This window comes from Tyto alba, unplaced genomic scaffold, assembly GCF_018691265.1.
Source record: "Tyto alba isolate M040663 unplaced genomic scaffold, T.alba_DEE_v4.0 Super-Scaffold_2, whole genome shotgun sequence".
NCBI lineage: Eukaryota > Metazoa > Chordata > Aves > Strigiformes > Tytonidae > Tyto > Tyto alba.
Genome location: NW_024881282.1, coordinates 23,600,158 through 23,622,319, shown reverse-complemented (window position 1 = coordinate 23,622,319; position 22,162 = coordinate 23,600,158). Strand labels below are relative to the sequence as shown.

The window sequence follows — 22,162 nt, the reverse complement described above, 5'->3', positions numbered from 1 at the left end:
CTTTTTCCATCGTGAATTGCTTTACTGATACACAGGAATAGTATTAAGCAAGCCCAGCTCTTATTAGCATCAGTAGGTAGGGCCAGGCACATTTTCAGCAGTGTCACTGAATGAGTGCACAGATCAAGTTTAATCATTTTAGAAATCTCTCTACCCTGGATCAGTAAGATTTAAAATAACGAGTGTGCGTCCTGCAAGCTATAAAAAGCTTGTGAAGATCTGTGAAATTATTCGCAGTTCTGCCAGCTATACGGGGAATTGGAGTCTTGGTGTGTGACAGGTTCCCCAGATATGCTTGTGTAAGGCAGCCTTCAAAGTCTTAGCTTTAATGAGAGTGAACTCTGCTCTGAAAGCTTTCCGCTGATGAGCATTATAGGGCTTTACTATAAGGAGCCCACAACAACATGACGTGTACCATACTTGTCTCTGGGAATAATGGGATTAGCAACACTACTGCTGTCAGATGGCGGAAAAGTCATGAAGGTGTTCCATTTAAGATGGTACATTTTAAACATGACTCTGATCTGAATAAGTTGGTCACTAGGTGGCAGAAGGAAAATATGTCTACTCTTCAAAAAATGCCAACACGTGCTCTTGTTTTGGCCTTTGTCTAGTTACTCGGTGGTTATTTTACTTTCTTTGTCTGGGGTATATATGTAAAAATCACACCAGGTTACAAATTCTCATGTGTTGTGTGACAATTGTTGTATGGGATCCATGATTTTCTTCTGAAGAAAAATTTGAATGAAAGAAGTAGCCAGGCGTGGGAAGTGTGAGAAGTTAATGCAACTTACCATATTTTACACATAGGCATGAAAATAGGTTTAACTTCCCTTGCAGTTTTATCCTTTCTTAGTTTGCAAGTGTTTATGTTCTTCAGTTTCTGAATTAAAGCTACAAGGCGCTTACCTCTGTAGCCTAGTATGTGGTATCAAAGAGATTCAGTAACTCATGTTCAGTGAAAAATAATAGGGCAAAACTGAAGCTTCAAACTAGGCAACCAGATACCTCATTTCTCATCATAATTGTTTCAGCTCTGTAGTTCTCGGTTTGGGTGGTTGGCTGGGACTGCTTGGAACATGTAATGAACTTGGATGCCATATCCTTTACCGAAGATGTTGGTCGCAGTGTCATAGGTTGTACACTGTCCTGGCTATAATATCACAATGCAATATGCATATTCATTTCTGAGGTTTTTCAAGAGAAATATAGCTATAGTGTGTATGTTTCAGAAAAATTTTGTCTTGCTTTACACCTGATGCTTTCTTTAACCATTTCTCCTCCCCAGACCATATAATCCTTTTGTTCTGACTGTAACCATCTTGGGATAAGGAGTTTTAACCAGACTGCCTGTAAAATGACCTTTTGTAGTGCTATATAACATAATTTTGAACTGCAACCCATCAGATGGTGTTTATCCACTAAAACCTTATATTTACGCGTTCCTTTTTCTAAAATACTGTTTTTGAGTGCTTCTTTCTTCATAGTTCCACTGGAAATTACTAGGCTTGTTCTCAGGGTACCTTCTGCTGGATCACAGCCAAGAATTTCAGCCTCTGTTCAGTAGTTCATCTTAAAGAGGCAGCATGAATGCTACCTGTATGTCTCTTAGCAATTGCATAATACCATATCTAAGCACTAGAACACTTTTTTTTAGGAGTACTCTTTAGATTTTATTATTGTTATTATTTTGGTTATTATTATTTAATAATTATTATTTAGGTTATAGGCTGAGAGAGTTGGGGTTGTTCAGCCTGGAGAAGATGAAGCTTCAGGGAGACCTTATAGTGGCCTTCCAGTACTTAAAGGGGGCTACAGGAAAGATGGGGAGGGATCCTATCAGGGATTGTAGTGATAGGATGGGGGGTGATGGTTTTAAACTGAAAGAAGGTAGATTTAGATTAGATACAAGGAAGATAAGGCGCTGGCCCAGGGTGCCCAGAGCAGCTGTGGCTGCCCCCTCCCTGGAAGGGTTCAAGGCCAGGTTGGACGGGGCTGGGAGCCCCCTGGGCTGGGGGAAGGGGGCCCTGCCCGGGGCAGGGGGGTGGAGCTGGATGATATTTAAGGTCCCTTCCAACCCAAACCATTCCATGATTCTGTGATTATTTTAGATTGATAGTGGACAAGGACAGTAGCTATTGCAAAGGATATGAAATAGCAAAGGGCTGTGCTGCCATATCAGTGAATATTAAAATTGATGAAGATATAACTGTAAATTAATTTTTTTTTGCTTCATTATTCTGATATGTGTCATCAGAAGCAAAGGCAAGGTAGATTACAGGAATATGGATGTAAGATGTGGTAGTCCTATTTAGGTAGAGGCACAGATCTCCATGCATTGGGACTGGAAGGCTGCATAATGGTTCTGAGAAGCCTGAAAGAACTGGTAGATGAAATTACAGGGTTGGGAGCAGAGATTTCCAGTAAAATTTATTGGGTCTTCTGTTGTCTCATGTGAAGAAGGGTGAACTGTGTTGACCATGCCCTCATTTAGAACGGGAGAGGAAAAGTGATCCAGGCAACTGGAGTTGCTAGTTTTATCTAAACAGTGTGCAAAGTTTTACAACAAATTTAGGATGGACAAAAAGTTAAGGACTTGGGTCTAACTGGAAAGTGGAACACAGTGAAAGTGGTCTCTTAAGCAAATGTGTTGCCTTTGCCAGCACTTTATTTACAGTGCTACTTAATGTCTTAGAGAAAGAAATCAATCTACCTGGTTGCCACATGGGAAGCAATTAGTTAATCAAGTGAGTATGCAGTGTAGAAGAATTGTAAGGTTCAGAGGAATTAGGCAGCAAGGGGAATGTAAACAAGTGGTACTGAAATAAAAAGTATCAGCTGAGCCGCAAATCATTTATGGGTTTCCTCAAGACTAGAGATTGAATCTTGTTTTACACTTAAACTAATGACCTTGGCACAAAAAAGAGGCATGAGCTAATTAAATTTGCTGATGACACTGAGTTGGGAAGGTCCATCACCAGAATTGAGGCTGTTGTACAGGAGGAATCGGCTCCGTGCCGGAGTCATGGAAATGAGATAATGTTCAGCGGTGCAGAGCAGCAGGCTGTGGGCTGGGAGACTCCAGCAAGAATTTCTGCTCGCAGCTGGGAGCTCAGCACTGGAGGAGAAGAAAGATTTGGACGTATCAGCAGAGATCGGATCAGGCTGAACACTGCCACATCACCTTTTCTGATGGGAAGGGCTGGCTGCTGGAGAGAGCACAGCCAGGGGCGGAGGGTGCCTCTGGCAGTTGTTGTTGGGTGGTTGTGTGGAGTGGGAAGAGTCTGGAGGAAGGCAAGGCGAGTTCAGGACCCAGTTCTGGTCATTGCAGCCACCATCCTGCGGGATTGATCTGTCCGAGGCCGAGGTGGCAGTGTGATACAGCTGTGGAAATGAACGCCCATGAAATCCCAGGCCCAGTTTGTTGAGGTGTTACCAGCAGAAGGAGGAGATACTCACGCTGTTACAGGAGGTCCTGGTGAGAGAGCAGCTGGAGTATTTTGCATACATTTCTACAACCATGTTCAAGAAAGATGTGTTAATAGTAGAAGGGAGGGAGGGGGGGGGGAGAGGTTGCCAAAGTGAACAGGTAATTGTGTTCCGCTTGTGTTCCAAGAAGAGACTCCCTTGGTCTGGTAAATGAAGGCAGCAGAGCACACACGTGCTGCAGGTGCATCAGGGTGGTGGCCACATCGGCGAGACAGCTGCTGGAACTAATGCACAAACTCAGTACAAGAATAGAAATACATTCATTTTGTTCCAGTGGGCTAGTGCAGGTCCAATACCTCTTCCAAATGATATTTGGAAGGGGGACTGGGTGGGAGCAGCCTTTTGCAGTCCTGTATACCTCTGTCTGTTGGCATACCTTCTCGGAGAGAAGCTGTCACAGGAGCTTTATTTAAAGGTGTTTTGGGAAAGTAATACAACAAGAAAAGATGAGGATATGACTGGAAAAATTGTGGTTACTCCTGCTGCCTGGATTCAGGTGACCTTTTTTTAAACTATTTTTTTCTAGTCTCTGCTCACTTACTTGCAGACTGAAGGCTGCATGTTGGACCAATTTGGGACCAACGTGAACTATCTTATTACACATGAAAACTGTAAATAAATGAAATCTCAGTTTAATTCCAGAACTGGAAAAAAGCCGAAACATTCAGTGTCACTAAAATGACAGCCGAGGTGCTGCCGAAGGCACACCTCTCAGCTGGCCGCCCCTTCTCCCTCTCTGCTGCCGAGCCGTGCCTCGGGGAGCAGGAAAAATAACTGTCCCGGGAAAAGTGAAATAGCGCCGGGCCGGGGGGGCTCAGCCCCGGCGCCGGCCGGACGCCCCGCCCCCCCTTGGCCACGCCCCCACGTGGCCCCGCCCCTCCATGTGGCCCCGCCCCGCCCCGTGGCCCCGCCGGAGCCGCAGGGCCTTTCTTTCCCCTTTTAATTCGTGGGCTTTTTTTTTTGGTTTTGTTTTGTTTTATTTATTTTTTTTTTTTTTTTTTTTTCCCGCTTCTTTGAGCTGCGTCACAGCCAGGCCCGATGTGTCGCCTGCGCTGCCTGGTTTGCGTGTTCGCTGCCTTTCTGGCGCAGCAAACGGGCTGCGTGCCAGGCAGCCATCCGCCCTGCCTTCTGCTTTTTAAAGCCTGCCTTAACTCCTCTTTCACCCAGAGAAAAACCAAAACATCCGATTTGTTTTCAGATGTGCAGAAAAATTCTTCCACTAGGAAAGCCAGTCCGTTGCAGAGGGATAGGAGTGTGTAACAAAGACAGACAGCAGATACCTTTCACTTCATCGTAATTTTTTTTCCTTCTTTTTTTATGGTTACATTTGGATTCCATTTTCTCCGCTCTGAAATCTTCCAGACTCTACAGGGCTTTTTAATCCATTTCCTTTTTACACCAGACCATTGCATTTTTGACACTAGCTTTTTGTCTAAACACAGCGTTCAGCTTCATTTCCATTGCAAAAAACCAATCTGGGAGTACTAAACAACACAGAGTTCACTTGGAAGCAAGAAATAAAAATAGTGGGAAGATAAACTGCTCTCTCACAGGCCTCGTGGGCAAACGGCAACTGGGAGGGGTGGGGTGTAATCGCTACCTTTTTCTTTTTCCACTGCAAGGTTATTTGTGTGTCTCCAGCTGCCTCTAAGCCCGCCTTTGCCTAGGCTGCTTTTGTCCAGCCAGCTGGGATTCTTTAACTTGCTGCTGATAGTGTTTAGAAGCTGAGTTAAGAGTCCTAAAGTAGCTCCCTAGTCAGCTTCCTTCATTAAAACAGGGCAGCTGCTTTTCAGGCACCGCGGAACGCTGCCGTTGAGCTGGGAGGGGAAGCGGTTTCCTTCTGAAGTGGGAGAGGAGGAGGGTGAGCCCCGATGCTTCAAAGGAAAAATGTTACTTCACCCCCATAAGCTTAACGGCACTGTGGAAGTACTAACCAGAAACTTTGGGCTGTCTGGGGCAGAGGTAGCGTGTGGCTTGGTCGCTGAGTGAGCATTAGCGTGCTGTAGAAATTACTGCTCAAATACGTAGTTCAGAGAAGCCTGGGTGACCGGGGAGCTTCTTCAGGGCTTTTGGTGTGGCCCTTAATTAAATGTGACCTTTTAAACGCATTTTAACTGTTTATGGAGCTGACCTTTGAATGAGAGGAGGGATATAGATAGTTTGCAATTGAGGAAAGGAGAAATTGCTGGGCAGGAGGGCTTTAATTAAACAAGGGGAGAGAATCTTGTTGGTTTTCCTCCATTAAAGGCAATGGGTGTAACAGCTTTTGTGTTCCTTTTCAGTGATGATGGGGTGCCAGTTGTTTAGCTCTGGCAGGTAGCGTGGCAGGTGTAGCACCTGCAAAACATGCTTTGGATGCTCTGGTCTTCAGCCAGGAGTTAATGTAGCATTAAGTCATGGCACAGCCTGCTTTAGTGAGGCTGTTTCTGCATTCATGCCTTCAGCTAGCCAGAAAGTGTGTCAGTTGTCTAAAGAGTGGTTTAGCACTGTTAAGAGGGTCTGGTTTGCTGCTTTAAAACCAAACCAACCAACCAACCCACCGTCATACGTAGTGAGCTCTGATAGGGTTTTATCCCTGTGAGCTGCATCTGCTGTTGTGGTAAAAACAACCACAGGTGTTTGGGGGCTCTGTGGAGTGGAGGGTGCGAAGGTGTTGGTTTTGCTGGCCACCATGGTGCTGAGATAGCTGTGTGAAAGCTTGATACCCTCTTGTGGCTTCTACAGACATGAACCAGACAACGTTGCTGTATATTGCTAGTGAAGGTTGTGTTGAAAGAATAATGTCCTTATAAGCCTGTGTGACCTTCACTTCTAGGGAAAGAAAATATCCCAGGAAGTTGGTGATGGGGAAATTCCAAAATTTGATGCAGCAGGTTACGACAAAGACTTGGTTGAAGCTCTTGAAAGGGACATTGTATCAAGAAATCCAAGCATTCATTGGTATGAGGATTTTCCTAATTCAAGTGTTTTTGGTAGTGTGGAGGAGAGAAATTATCCTTCTTCTAACTGTTAAAACAGGGAGCCATGATAATCTTTTATAAATAAGCAAAACAAGGTCTTTTGGTTTTAACAGTTTATTAATTTGATTACAGTTAAGCTTTTGTTGCTAACTGGCATTATGTGCAGTACATCCATTACAGGTACTGCTGAAATTAAAGTACACACCAGAGAACTTTAAAGATACCGCTTTGGTGTTCATATTGTCCAAAACAATTTTTAATTAAACAGCTCTGGGTAATTTGAGATGAAAATGATTTTTACCCAACCTTCTAAATGTGGATTCAATTTTAGGTCACAGAATTACAGGAGTGTTCTCATAAAGCATATACTGGTACGCTAAAAGAGATGCTATTATATGAGAAGCTTTTCTATTTTTCTCGTATACAAATAGAAGAAATATTGTTGTACAGGAATCTTATATGAGTTTTTTCATCTTGCACAGGGATGACATAGCGGATTTGGAAGAAGCCAAGAAATTACTAAGAGAAGCTGTTGTTCTTCCAATGTGGATGCCTGACTTTTTCAAAGGGATCAGAAGACCTTGGAAGGTGGGGATTTGTTTGGTGTTTTAGTAAATGGCAAGCTGTAGTTATGTGTGTGTAGCTATGTAGTAAATGTGTAGTTATCTGCTGCTGTAATGTGCGTGAAGCAGAAGCCTGAAGAGGCAAATGGGAAAGATCAGGAATTTGTTCATGAAAACCTATCACAATGATTCATGTGAAATGCACTGAAAGAAACAGCTGGATGTGTATGTGGGCTTTACGGTAAATCATAATTCTTTTGCATTTACTCAATCAAAGCTTGTTGACTTTATAATACTTTCTGTATGTCAGCCTGTACATGTGAGCAAGCATATAGGGTATACTGACAGAAGCAGAAATGCTTAATAGCCCTGTTTAGGATTATGGTGGCCACTCTTCACAGAGGAAAGCCGCTCGTGGACTGTTTTATTCTGCATGTGCCAACTATCTCACTCCTACTGCAAACTGCAGGCTGGATGGTGCAAGGAGAGGGGGAGCTAATCTGAGCGATGATTTAGCTTTGCAGTTACATTTGCGGCTGGGCATAGTTACTGCTGGAGTGGGAGAAATTCAGTGTGGGAGAATGAGCTGCAAGTGAGGCAAGAGGAAGGATATGGGACTGAGCTGACCTGGCTGATGGAGCAGACATGAGCTCAGTCTCGGCCTTGCATAGAGCTAAAGAGGAGGGAGGAGGTTGCTGAGCATTTCTGTAAACAGAAAATAAAAGTATCTTGCTTTTGTTGTGGGATGGATTGACACTTGTTTTGGGAATAATTAGTCACAACACTAGAGCTTTGTAGTTACTGAGAAGGATTTACTGGGGAAAAGAGACTGTAGAAAACTGTCTGTTGTTTTGAGTCTGCAAGGCAATGGCATGTGTAGAGAATGCTGCGTACGTAAGTAGTTTCTGTGGTTTAGTATGCTGGTTCAGCAGCATATGTCAGATCTTGTGTTACCAATGCTTGCCCTGTCTTTTCCAGCTTGGTCCTTGTACTCCTCTGGTTTATACTTAGGTCTGATGCTCAAAGCTGTCTTCCTCTAGCCTGAGCCAGTCCTAGATCCCTGTTGTTCTGCTTATTTACAAAACAAAGCCCAGTGGGAACCCATGAGTGGAAGAGTTGTCATTCTAGAAGCTTCTGTCTATAGACAGTAAAGAGGGGAAGTCGGAAAGAGTGGGAGGTGACGGTGGGAGCTGGGAGATTGCTGCCCGAGAGCTGTTCATGGAGGTTTTAGTGAGCTGCGGGGGGGGGGCAGCCCAAATCTAGCCCCAGGCTATATTGCCTTTGGGGTTTAGTGTGCTTGTGGTCAGTACCAGTGGCCTTGAGGTTAACCTTAAGGTTAACCAAGCTGTCATCTTGGACAGCGCCTAGATAGTGTGGATTACGAGTGTAGGGTGAGATTTTAGTGTCTTTTGAACAGCTGAATCTCTCTCTCCTCTTGGCATAGAGGAGGTTTATCTGTACCCTTACTGTAGACTAGAGGGGCCCCAACTGTCCAGTCTTCAAAAACTTTTAAGGGAATGCAGAGCTGCTATGCTTTTTTTTTTTTTTTTTTTTTTAATCTGTTAACATGCCCAGAGGATGTAGTGGCCATCTGTCTTTAAGGCCAGTTTCTCAGCAGACTGCAGGGAACGTGAAGAGTGCCACTGACCTTGTCCCTAAGTGTTGTGGGAGTGGATAAAGAAACAACAGCCCGGTCTTTTAATGAGATACGATCTCCATCTCCTTGCATGAGATTATCTTTTCCTACTGAACAGTGTCACCTCTGAAAACTAGGTGGTTGTAAATATGGAAAAAAACTCCAAGATGATTTCCTCTCTTCAGTCTGAAATGCAAATTGATTTCTGATGAGTCCATGAAGAGTCTTCATTGTTAGCCTTTTCCCTGGTGACTTGTGAAGCTGTAACTCTCCTGAATTTATTTTTCACACAGAACAGCATGTATTTTCCCTACTGTTGACCTCTGACTGTGCTACAAGGATGAGAAGTTTTGAAGGGAAGACTGTTTCTTGCAGTAATCAGTGTAGCAGCAGGCATTTGTTGAGCCTAGGCATTCAGGACAATAATTCAGGGAAAAGGCAGCCAAATCTGTTTTTGGATGTTCAGACTCTCTTGAGAACAATTCCCAAAACAGCCCTCACAGTTTGTGCCTGCATTCAGAGGACAGTGCCTTGTATGAAGGAGCCAGCTGTCTTCCCTGATTCAACACAGGTGCTGTGTAGTTGCAGCCACGGGTTTCTGAATGTCCCTGGGCTTGCTCTTTCGTTTTCTCAGAACTGTTTTGTGCCAGGAAGGCTGGGCTGCTCGCTGTGCTTCCCACTGCTCTGCTAGTGATTGTTACAACAACAAGAAGTAACCCTGCAGTGATTTCATCAAAACACTTACTTCCTGTGGTGCATTTCAGCTTCTTATTGGAATACTTTGGATTAACAGAGCCTTAGAGGAAGAATAAAGAAGTCTTTGTGTTTGTCAAGGATTTTAACTAGTGAGTAAGTGGCAGCCTCCTAGTTTGCAGAGAGAGCAACTTGATCCTATGTGTTTCTGTTTGCAACCATGCACATCTTGTTTTGATGAGGACTCAAGTTTGTTTTGTTTTGTTTTGTTTGTTTTTTTTTTTTTTTTTTTAAACTGATATTTCTATTGTCTTTATCCCCGGAGAGCTTGGTTTTCCCCTGGCTTTACACCTGGTGTGGCTGCTTTGCACCTGCGTTATGCACATATACAATGCCACCAGCGTCACGTGCGGGGTAACGCTCACTGTAATAGCTACACAGGAGGTGCAAAGCGATGGGCTTCGATTTCGGCAGTGAGCAGCTTGTGTAACTGAAGCCTGGATTTGACCTTCCATAATAATGGAGGACCAAAGCAATACCCCAAAAATGACATTAGTTGCTTGTATCACCAGGTCCTGCAGTAAACACAGTTTGTCAAACGCAGGGATCAAGTGTGATTTGAATTGAGGTGCAGCTTGTTTTAAAGTATTAGATAAGCACGTTTGAAACTCGGAGGGAACAGTAAGTCATCTCTGACCTGCATATCACAGGCTGAGTAGTTTTCACCCAGTCACTTCAGGGTTGTACTTGCAATGTTACAGTATCAGTATGGCCATGCAGCAGCTCAAATCACAGTGTATGTCTGAATGTTCATGGGGAGAAAAAAGAGTCCATTTGCTTTTTATGCTTGCTGCTCTGGAGCTTAGGAAACCTTGGGCAGCCTGAGGAGTGACATTGGACTGTTAGCTGTATGGATGGTGTGTGAACGTTTCTAGCTTAATTTACCAATGAATGTATGTTGAGCTTGCATTAGCTAAGTGTTAAATGGCAATAAAGGTATTAAGAGTTAATGGAAAATGGAGTACAGAGAGGCTATTGCTTTTGAATAGTACATTTTTGAATAATTGCATTCCCGGTTGATTTGTTTTTATAGATCTCTTCCATGTCATTCTTTGTGCTTTTTGAAGTAAATTTTTGTGAGGAACAGATGAAATCTAATTTGCTATGTGGCTTGCGTTTAACAGATATTTTATTGCTGTGGCATTTTATGTAAGTTATTAATTGCAAAGCACATTATGATGTGCAATTCTAATTCTAGCTAATTTGATTATCCTTGAAACACAGTACAACTTTACTTCAGGAAACTCTTGTTAGCATGTAATAAGATCTTGCAGTTGAGAGGGGAAAAAAAAACAAACAAAAAAAAAAAAACAAAAACAAAAACAAACCAACAAGCTGCTTGAGCACTACAGTTTTCTTAGTGCCATGCTTAACATCACAGTGACCTATTCTGGTGCTATGCAGGCATGGAATGGTGTGTTGTTCCTCTCTAGCACTGCTGCTGAAAGTGTTGGAAAGAATATCCATAAAGATCACTGTATTTAGAGATATTATCAAGAGTGATTAGCCAGTCTCAGTGCTACAATCTTAACACGGGTCCTGAGAGCACTGTGTCTCTAGCGAAAAACCTGCTCATGTAATGATGGGTAAGTGTGCTGAGCTGCAGAGGTGTGTGCTCCCTACTCTCTCTTTCAGATAGGCCACAAAAGGAAAGGCAGTCTAATGATGTGGATGCCAACCTGGGACTTAAAAAATACAGTTTAGTTTCCTAGTTTAAAGCTTTCTGAGTAATCACTGAGGTTCATATTAGGCTTTTGTGGGACTGAGTGGTAGTCCACAGGAGCCACAGTGACTTATCTGTGAATCAGAAATAGCAGCGCTTTTCTGCCATCCAACAGTGTGTCGAGGATGGTGTTTCATGCAGGAATTGCTGAGATGCAGTAGTATGGCCATAGAAGAACTGAGATGGAGAGATTAAACAGTATGACAAACCATTGTATTCAGTGAATTCTCTTGTGCATAGTTAAATGTAAAAATCAACCAGATTCATACATACACATCATCAGGATTTTTTGGCAAAATGCTTTTCCACAGAAAAACGCTCTACTGAGGGAACACAGCTTTCTGCAAAAAGTATTTTGGTTTGTGTGAAGCTTTCTTTATGAAGGGGCCTCTGTTACAAAAAGAAGAATTCAATCTTCATCTGCCTGTGCACCTTCTCGTGAGTTGCAAAAGGGCTAAATTCCAGTCCAGGCTCTGCCTAATTCAACGCAGGGATGTAAATCTGTTCTCCACTTCGCAGGTGATAAGTGCAGCGACAGTTACTGGCTTTTGTGATTCGGATTCAGTGCAGTGGTGAGAGGAAATTGCAAAACACTTCTACACTGTTCTCGAAAGCAGGATTCTCGTCTTTTGTTTTCCACTGATTATGACTATGTTATTAAACAATTTAAAGGCAGATCTTGGTTCATACTGAGATGTAGCGTAGAGTACCAATTGCAAAGTTTCTTTATTTGCTGTTCATTATCTTTGGTTTTACTTTGCAGGGTGTGCTGATGGTTGGTCCTCCTGGCACTGGCAAAACAATGCTGGCAAAAGCTGTTGCCACAGAATGTGGAACAACATTCTTCAATGTGTCTTCCTCAACCCTGACGTCTAAATACAGGGGCGAGTCTGAGAAGCTGGTCCGCCTCTTGTTTGAAATGGTACGTCCTCGATGATGTGATCTGGGGAGCACTAGGGTGAGAAAGGATATCTCTCTTGGTTTCCTGCCCCTCCAGTAGCATGTTGGAAGCACGGAGTTCATTGAACTGACAGCCCCTTGACCAGTTAGAAGAACATCATCCTTGTGTTTCCATCCTTTTCTGGTATGTTGGTGAGGATTAAGAAGGAAATGGTTCATCACACATGTTTAGGATAGCATTTTCCTAGACTAAACGTAGAATTGTGGCCTCATCAGAAATTCAATTCTTACTTGGTTGTGGGATAACAAGCCCATAGGAAGTAGATTTGAAATTGGGAGGGGTTTGGGTCTGTTATTGTAGAAGCAGTGTGTGGTTTAGTTCTCTTTCTGTTCTGAATGGTGGACACAAGCCCCTTTGAAGTTGTGGCTGTGGTCCATCATGTGGGGTATGTGAAGGAGGTGCTCTTGTGGGCCTATACCAAAGAGTCATTCACCTGTTTGGGATCCTCATTGCACTTTTACCATACTCTCGGTTAAAACCTGTCTCTGAGATAGGCTGAGCTCCCATCTGTCTCCCACCAGCACAGAAACCTGGACATAAAAACTGCCTCTGTTTTGATTGTGTTCCTTTTCCCCTCGCAAGACAGGTTGCTGAGAAACCAACCAACACTGAAAGACCCCTGACTCGAGTACAATTTAAAGTGTATAAACTCCAGCTTATGTGAGGCAGTTTGTAAATCAAGATCTTGAATTATTTTCTTGTGACAGGCAGGGAAGTCTGTAGGATGTCTAGTGGGACTGGGCTGCGGTCTGATGAGGGCCTGTGCTTGCTGCTGCAGCCTTAATAGTGATGTTTTCATTTGAATAAAGGCAAGGTTTTACGCTCCAACAACAATCTTCATTGATGAGATAGATTCCATCTGCAGCCGCAGAGGCACGTCTGATGAACACGAGGCGAGTCGCAGAGTCAAGTCAGAGCTGCTTGTGCAAATGGACGGTAACAAGTGTTTAGATCCGAGTTTGGGGCTGGGGTGCTGTTTCTGTACAGGTGGGAAAGTAAGAGCATGAGCAGTCTGGAAAACCTGGCTTTATGGATATGGGAAAAAGAAGGCAGAACTCAAGAGTAGTGTATTTTTGGAGTGTTTGAAGGCAGATAACTGAAAAGGGTGTTCTGCTTTATTTTTCCTAAAATGGCCATTTTGATGGTAAATTGAGAACTCCTGTTTAAGAGACACAGACTCCAAGAGAAGCACATAATGGAGATTTGTGCAGTTTAATACAGATCTTTAATTTTGATGCCATTTAAAAAAATTTCTCCCCTTTGCTAGAGTCTCCAGCTCAGGGACTCCACTGTGAGCTCTTGCTGTATTTTGTGGTGCCAGCTAACATTACCCTTTTAGTCAGATTCCATACCTGTCCCGTGCAGGTGCACATAACAAGGATGACCATCTGAAGAATCTTGTATGGCATAGTGGTATAACAACCACCCCTGTATTGCAGCTATTTAAGTGCTATTTATAATGTCCTCAAACGTGCAGGTTCATTGTGGGAAACTCAGGGTAGGCAACTTTTTGCCCCAAAGTGATCATTTCTTTGCGGTCCTCATTTGGGAGGCTACAGAGTGCTTCTTATTTCTTCTGTGGCCAGATCTGACCGAGATAGCACTTTTGGTGGGACTAGTAGGGCTACACTGCCGTATGACTGTGGTGTTAGCACTGCCAACGAAAGCCCTCCTCTGACTCCGTCAATAAAGAACTGTCCCCCTCTCTGACAGTGATGGTTTGGTCACACCTAAGCTACGGTAAGTTTGGAAAGGGACTCTAGGATTACATAGAGCTGTTGCTTAGCTTTGTCCGGGCTTTTGCAGTGTTTGTCTGTGCAGTGTTTCTTAGCAAGCATCTTGATCAAGAAGAGCTGTGGAGTGAAATTGCTCTAAACCGTTGTGCTTGCAGGGGTAGGTGGTGCTCTGGAAAATGATGACCCTTCTAAGATGGTTATGGTATTAGCTGCTACAAATTTTCCCTGGGATATTGATGAAGCTCTCCGACGGAGACTGGAGAAGAGGATTTATATCCCTTTGCCCACAGGTATGTTTGCTACGAGCATTTTCCTTTACAGTGGCCTTTGCAAGACGAGTTTAGGATTACTGCACGACTCTTGAGTTTGGGAGGCATCTTGATGTTTTTGTAATGAGCAGTGAAATTCAGGGGTTAATCGTTTGGCTCTGTCGTTTTATTTTTAAAGAGAGTGAGAGAAAGGAAAAAAAAAATACTACTTGCTTGGAGGCTTAAAAACAAAGAGCTGCAGCATTTCATTGCAAGCCCGTTGATGGGTTCTTACATTTTGAGAGAGAGTTAGTCTTAATGAGCCTGGAATTATTTTAAATGCTTAACAGTCAATCTTTGAGTGATCATCAAAGGCAGCCTTTGGACATGTTCAGAAATATTGCAAATGCACTCCGTGCCCTTGCAAACAAATGCAAAGAAGTGGATCCATGCATTTTCACTTACAGGCTTGGTTCATTGTAAATCACTGCTTGCTCACCTTTATGACTGTGCTTCGAGTCGCTCAGAATGCAGCAGGCTGATTGCTTTCCTGCCCTGAGACGTCTCGGCTTGTATTGTCTTCCCTAGCTGTCATTCACCTGTCCTATTAATTTTGAGATTCCTATCACTTGAAGTTTGCATAGCTTCATTTCTGCTTGGTACAGTGGATGCCTCATCTCCCTGCATGAGCACTCAAGATAACAAGATGCGTGTTCACGGTGACGGCAGCTGTGATTGAGTTTAGCAGGTATAAGGACACTTAATAGTTCTACAGCTTGTCTTTGCAGCTTACAGGCAGTAACAGCTCCTAACAGGATGCCTGTCTTTATGACCAATTAGTTTAAAATTTTATCAGCTCTGGCTCTTGTTTCTAATTAAAACAGATTGTTTTTTGACACAGTGTATTACACTCTGGACAACATATGAGATGTGCTCCAGTTTTATTTCCAGTCTTGTGTTCTGTTGAATCGATTCTGTAAATAAATGTGGAGCTGTTCTGGGGTAGTCTAAATGATGCATTTATAACTGTGCTGTGGGATTTGATATGGTCAGGCATTTTAATTGAGAAAGTGATAGGATGTGTTATATATACATCTGTATATTGTAGAATTTGATGCAAGTATACATTCCACCATGTTTTATTTTCAAAATACTGCAAGGACTTGCTTAGCCCTGTAGCAGAGATTAGAAGAATGTTCTTTGATACAGGATACTTTCTGCAGCTATGCTGTATGTACATTGTGCTCTGTAAATAATAAATCCCCATTTTACAGCTAGTGCCAGCTGTGTGATTTATAGCTCTATATTCTTGACAGTTCTGCAAAGCACACAAAACCTGTAGTTTTATACAAGTTTTCTAATTTCTTTTATAGTTCCCCTCTCCACAAAATGAAAAAAAAAAAAATTTTAGGGACATCAATAAATAAAACAAAAAATAAGTGTGGACATTTCCTTAAGACTTCTAGCCTGTCCTACTGCTACTTCTTCTGTTGCAGTTGTCCTCTTTTCTAGGTCATAAAAATTGGTCACTGTGGAAATCAAGATGCTGAGCTGGTTTATTTTTTTGTACAGTAAGAGCCGGGAAAGCATTCATCCTCTTCTTTACCACCCCAGTGCAGAGTAACACTGAGGCCTAAGCTGTCAAATGCGAATTCCCTCTTATAAGCCTAGGCTGCTTAACATATATATCCAAATGCACATAAGAACATGCCCTCTACAAGAAAAATGGTTAATTTGCTGCATAAGTGCTCATTTACACAGCTGGTTATTACTGTGAGCACACTGCATCTAGGTCTGAAAGTGCGATACCAGGACATTTGTATTGTAAATATATTAATATATGTTTACTGTATTAATGTATCTGTTTTCTGTCAGGCTTCAGCAACTTTCTTGGGTCCCAACTGAGTAAAGTGCTTAAACATATGCTTAAAGTTCAGCCTGTTGTTAAGGGGTTTGTGCTGTCTGAAGCTCTGCTAATAGAATTCTCATTGTGGTTCTAATGAAACTATGTGAATAATATGCAATCAAACACTTGAACAGTGAGAGAATCCAAAGGGATGTGAGAAGAAGCAGACGTTTGTAGGATTGTGCTTTTGTCCCCTTGGGTAGTGTGTGACCAAATGCTTTGTCACCTGAGACATAGCAGACATTTTTAATGACGTATGATTTTGGAAAATGTCTCTATGGCATGCTGTTTTAATAAACTGCTTTTAACCATATACTTCACTCTATTTGATTGCTCACTTTACTATGATTTTTTTCTGTCTCTTTCCTTTTCTTATATTAAACCCTGTTGGTTTTACTTTTGACTGGAAAATGTAAGTTCTGTTTGTATCTTTTTTAATGTTACTCTTGCAAGTCTTCAAACAAGTATTTTTATTTTGCAGCAAAAGGCAGAGCAGAACTACTTAAGATTAATCTTCGAGAAGTAGAACTGGATCCTGATATCAGCCTTGAAGAAATTGCTGAGAAGATTGAAGGCTATTCTGGTGCTGACATCACTAACGTTTGCAGGTATCTCATTCCCCTTAATTTGCAAATGAAAGTGCATGGAAAGTCATCGTTTGCATTATGTGATAAAAGGTAATACCCACTGCAGCTGAAGCCATGCTGACAGCGACTGTGTCTGAGGCCCAGATCTATTTACTGGAACCATGCGCTGCTGTCATATGGAGCAGTCTGAAGACTATTTGAGTCTTCTGCGAGATGTGGTTAAGTTTTCTTGGATCTGAAGAGAAGCAAATTCTCTGAGCAAATCTCATGTTACTGTTGGCTGCATTTGTTAATGTAGTGCAAAAGAGGTTTGGGGTTTTGTTTTTTGTTCTTTTTTTCTTTTTTAAATCCCATGAGTTTAAGAGCTAGAATTTAGTGATGCAAATGAACTTTTCACAGAATACTTCTTTGGGACTTCTGTATGCTCCATGTTTGGACAGCCCCCAGTGCAGTGCGGTCTTGGTTTCTGCCTGAGTCTTCGGGGTGCAAGGGTGATACAGATAGTTTATAGCATTTGTATTGAATTTATTTCCATCCTGTTCCCACAATTTGTTTCATTTTTTGACAAATGAGTCTTTCCTCATGAATAGGTATTTGAAAAAACTTAATCAAAGGGAAGTCTACGTTCCTTATAGTGTTAGGATCCTTGCCAAGAGAAACTGATCCTTTAAGAACATGGCTTGGGATTTTTTTTTTTCCTTCCCCTGCTGCTTTGCTGAAATTGTGGAATGACCCCATGGTTTTGAAAACCTGGTGTGTGTCACGCAGTGCAATAGTTAAATTACCTGTTCTCCCTGAGGCCTGTGTTATCCCTTGCTGGGAAAAACCTGGGGAAAGAAAAAAAGTAATTTCAGACTGCATGTGGGCCGTGGTGTGAGAAATGAGCAGCGTTCTCCGTGCCAGTGGGCCACGCTGGCAGCATCCGAGCTGGGGAGGAGTCACAGAGCAGGTAGAGCGTGAGGAGCCAGAGGCACCCGTGGCCTCGGCCCCGCAGGGCCGCGCGACGCTCGTGTCTGATGCCTCCTGCTCTGCCCTTTACAGATTCCAGTGCTGTGTGTGAGCAGGCAGTAGAGCTGGGCTGCACTCTGAACGCTCGCTGACCGTCCTTTTGGGCTACACGATGGGGAGAAGGTTGAAATCTAAGAGGATGGGGGTGCAAAATCCAGACTACTTCCAAAAAAAAAAAAAAAAAACCCAAAAAATCTTTGAGTGCAGTTCTTCTCCCACCCTGCCCTTTCCCGCACTGAAGTTGTAAAATTTCATCTCTATGAATCATTGTAAAAGGTTTTCAGTTTTATAGTTTTAATTATCTCTGCACATTTACCATATGCTTAAATGGGTTTTGGTGCCAGTGCATTCTTTACGTTGAATTAATGTAGTGATCTGGGAACATGGAAGCTAAGAAAGATGTGAACTGCATCTTCTATGGTAAATAAATGCTCTCTTAAGTGTTCATGCCAGTGGTTTCTAGCAAGAGAATACAATCAAAATTCATAGGCTTACAGCACATGCTGCTAGCAATTAGCTCCCATACATTGTCCTGTATTTCCAGGGATGCCTCTTTAATGGCAATGAGACGACGTATTAACGGCTTAACTCCAGAAGAGATTCGTGCACTTTCTAAAGAGGAGCTTCAGATGCCGGTTACCAAGGGGGACTTTGAGCTGGCTCTGAAGAAAATCTCCAAATCTGTTTCTGCTGCAGACCTGGAGAAGTATGAAAAATGGATGACGGAGTTTGGATCTGCTTAATCTCAGTGACAGCCCTCCTTTGCTAGAGTTTTATGGCTTTTGTTGTTTTCACTGGCAAAATGAGTTAGAAATCTTTTTAAGGTTTAATAAAAGGTCTGCCTCTGCCCCCATCCCACCCCCTTCTGGTGACAAGATCTTTTAAACTCCATTTGCCTTTAAAGGGAGTGAACACAATGAGCTGATATTGTAAAAGATATTTTATCTCAGAAGTAGTAAAATAAGACAAACAGGAAGGGGAAAATTACACTTGTGAGGGTAATTTCTTTATTTTTCCAATGAAGAGCAGTGTTACTTAATCTCCTCGTAGTCATCTTTCATGGCTGGAATCAATAAATCAGCTGAGGGATGTGACTCCAGAGGAGCTAACAAGGGCTCACTGTACCCCCTGCTCTTAAGTGCTACATTTCTGTTGAACTGCTGACTCTGCCTCCCTTGGATGTGGCATCAGAGTTACTGTTCTCTGTCTCTCTGCTCGGATATTCAGAGCAAAGCCTGTGGATTAATTGGCATTACACAGAGGAAATGAGGATCAGTTTTCCATCGAGACATGGGCTTGGCTTTCCTCTCGTGTACGTCCATTTGGAATTGATGTTACTTCAGACTGGATTGGTGTTACATGTGGCGATTTCTGATGGAAATGAGAGGAAAAGAAAAGAGCCTCGATTGTTCTCAGTCTGGTTTATACTTGATCTCTGAGCATAGTTTGTACCAGTTTGACCAGTAGACACTTTGACCAGTAGGCACTTTGACTTAAGTTACATCTTGCACTTTTATGCTTATGTATGATCCTATACTTTGTCTGTGCTCTCTAGATATTTGTATTATTATTATTATTTAAGTACCAAATGTTTAATACAGTAAAGACATTAATATCAAGGCTGTTTTTAAAATACAAGGCTGTCCTTAAAACACGTGGCTGTGGACTTCCGTTGCTTCTGATTAGACATGAACTCTTTCCTAGCTTTACTAGGCAATGGGATTTGTATCTGTTTATGTTGTAGAACTGTTCATGCTTAATTTTTTTTAATGAAGATTTCTTAAAAAAGTTTAAATGTTACTGATTTAGGGGAAAGTGAGCCGTACAGTCTCATTTCTGTTTCTTACCTGTTTCTTCCCTTCCCACATACAAGTGCAGGGATAAGAAGGGTTGGGATGTAAACTCCAGCATGAGAAATCCTCTCTCTAGAGCATAGCTGTCATGCTGACTCTGCGAGCTTTTGACAGGCCTGGGCTGTGAGTCTGACACACAAAGGCTTCCTGTGGTAGGAATGAGAAGGAGAGGTCAAATTTACAGAAGAATATGCAAGCTTTCAAATTTTTGGTGATTTTGTGAGCTAGGCCCGAATTCTCTTGGTGGATGTGAGTTGCTGTGCGGTTCGGTAGGTAATTCTGCCCTTTGGCTCTCTGCTGAGACTCCCAGTGGCATAGCCAGGTGTGGCAAACTGGAGTAAGAAAAAGATAATACCTCCTCTTGAGTGGGAGTATATCCTTATTTGCCCAATTTTGCTAGTTCTTGAAAGTTCACAGTAATGTCAGTAATTCAGCACGCTGGTCTCTTGGGCCATGACACGTGAACCACTAAGGCAAATGCTGCATAAGTGTGTTTAGTGTTCAACAGCAAGGGCTGTCAGGATACATGCATGGCAGCACTGCAGCATCTCCCTGAATACATGAGTTTTACCATTGCTGCTTTGTCTGTCAGTATTCCATTTTCTTTCTTTGTATGTGAAGACCATGTCTCGGATTGATCCTGTCATTACAAAGCACTGCCCCCGTTTGAATGGAGGAACACGGTGGAGATTCTGTCAGTCTTGCATTTGACATGAAACACGGTCAGAGCTTTGGCGTGTTTCCATGTGGCACTGCAGAAAAGGAGCTTCTGGGACCCACAGACTGGTTGAGACACAGCTGCTGTTCATATCTTTCCAGGACAGAGCATCTCCACTGCCTAGCGTTAGGCCCTGTTACACTCCTGAACAGGGAGGTTAGTGCAGAAGGAACACCAGCTTTTACCTTTGTCACCTACAGGGAGAAGAAATGCTTCTTTCCTGACTGGTTTGCATTAACTGCACAGTAGAGCCCCTGGGTTTCACAGTACCTGTGGCTGTCAGACAAAAATGAACAATCTGCATTGGAAGATGAGCAAGCAGAAGCCATGCTGACTCTAATTTTTGAATAAATTCCTACCAAGGCCAGTCTGTTCTTCCCAGGGAATAACTGGGCCTTTATAGAGAGCTTTGAAAACGTTGCTGCAGTCTGCCATTTCTTCCTTATGAAAGCGGTAGGCTCTTTTGTTTGTTTTACTGCAGTAGAAATTAGTAAAGCTATGCGAATATTTTGTGGCCAGTGCCAGATTAGCATTTCAGGATCTCTCACTAGAGAGGCCATTGCTGCCTGAGGAGCTTAATCTACACAAGCAAGACCTAGAAGGGAACAGACATGAATGCCAATAACTTATCCTGTTCAGCTGCCCCAGAGCAGTGCTGGGATTCAGCAGTTGCTGCTTAGAAAGGCCTAAGTACCAGTTTTCTCAGTTTCCTATTGCAAGCAGAGGTGCCCTTTCTGCTGATGAAAGCACAGCATTTAAGCAAAAATGTCGTTCTTAGCTCTTTGATGAACCTTCTACCTTAAGGCGTTAAGCTTCCCTCTTGGATGTTAAGCAAAATTGACTGTACTGTGCATTCCCTCTAGTAGGAATTATTCAGGTGCTACAGTCTTTTTCTCTAAAGGTCGTGATTTCTACACCAAATACAGTTTTGTTTTGTTTTTTTTTTTTTTCCTGTACAGGCCCATTCATCCTTTACTGTTACAGAACAGAAAAGCGAAAGTTTCTAGGCTGTAGATGTTTATATGTGTGATGGTTGTGCCCCGTGCATTACACCTGTGACTTGGGCCCCCACTAGATCAGGTGCCCCAGAAGACAGAAAGCATCGTTTCCCTGCTGAGACTTTTCAGGATAAGGATCTGACCCTGTGTGCTGCCCCTTTATGTCTTTAGCAAGTCATTCATGCTGGTGCACTCACCTGGGTTGCTCACGCTAGAGGCGAGCCGGCAGCGGGGTGCAGCAAGGAGCAACCAGGGAAGGAAAGCCAGGCCGACAGCGGCAGCAACTCAAGGCCCAACGGATGAGCTTAGGGCTCAGCATACATCCAGTTTGTGTCCCACTCGTGGACACCTTGTGTAGGGATGTTGGATTCCTCAGAGAGCAATGTACCAGTGTACCACGGCCTGCTGCGACACTTTGTCTGGTCTGTGTCCGTGTGGGTACGGTGATCCCCGCGCACACGCGTGTCTGTGTGTACATACGCACACAGTGGTTGGTGCTTCAGTAGTTTGTACTTAAATTACATAAAAGACATGTTTTAAAGCTGTGTTTACGTGTCTCTAAACAGCTGTGAAGGCCCTCTTGGGTGGCACTGTTGCTTCTTGTACGATAAGCAGTCTGGTTGTATGGAGTAATAAACGTACGTGTAGAGTCTGTCTCGCTTGGGTTGGGCTGTGGATGTTTTCCTGGCGACTGTTTCCGAAGGCTGCTGTACAGCGCAGAACTTCTCAGTGTGTCACAGTGCTGGTGGACTCCCCAGAGTCCTGGACAGAAAGCAGTTAAAGCGGAGTCTGTTTTCTTTGGCTAACGCTGTCAGCAATGCTTTCCCTCTTAAATCGGCCTTTCATTGCCACAAGCTATAAAATGGAGAAGGCTCCAGTGCCCAGCACATGGAAGGAGGGGTGGGGAGAGGACAGCAGAGGCCTCAGCAGATGTTCAGTGTTAGCACCTGATTCAGACCTCACAGAGCCAGGCAGGCTTTTTTTATTACTTGCCCCTGGGCTGGAAGTATAATGGGGCTCCAG

At 43.1% G+C, this 22,162-nt stretch overlaps 1 protein-coding gene across 10 annotated transcripts in view; it reads left to right on the top strand.

Annotated features, from left to right (window-relative positions):
• KATNAL1 (katanin catalytic subunit A1 like 1) overlaps nucleotides 1-21,803 on the top strand; it is a 43,626-nt gene extending 21,823 nt beyond the window's left edge. For all 10 annotated transcript variants that reach the window (XM_042793070.1, XM_042793068.1, XM_042793069.1 and 7 more), the window contains 7 exons: nucleotides 6,305-6,429; nucleotides 6,932-7,037; nucleotides 11,888-12,046; nucleotides 12,895-13,021; nucleotides 13,977-14,111; nucleotides 16,457-16,583; nucleotides 18,115-21,803. In XM_042793070.1, the coding sequence (XP_042649004.1) occupies nucleotides 6,305-6,429; nucleotides 6,932-7,037; nucleotides 11,888-12,046; nucleotides 12,895-13,021; nucleotides 13,977-14,111; nucleotides 16,457-16,583; nucleotides 18,115-18,313 (978 nt within the window). In that variant the 3' untranslated portion in view covers nucleotides 18,314-21,803. The remainder of the gene's footprint in view (nucleotides 1-6,304; nucleotides 6,430-6,931; nucleotides 7,038-11,887; nucleotides 12,047-12,894; nucleotides 13,022-13,976; nucleotides 14,112-16,456; nucleotides 16,584-18,114) is intronic.
• The last annotated feature ends 359 nt before the right edge of the window (nucleotides 21,804-22,162 follow it).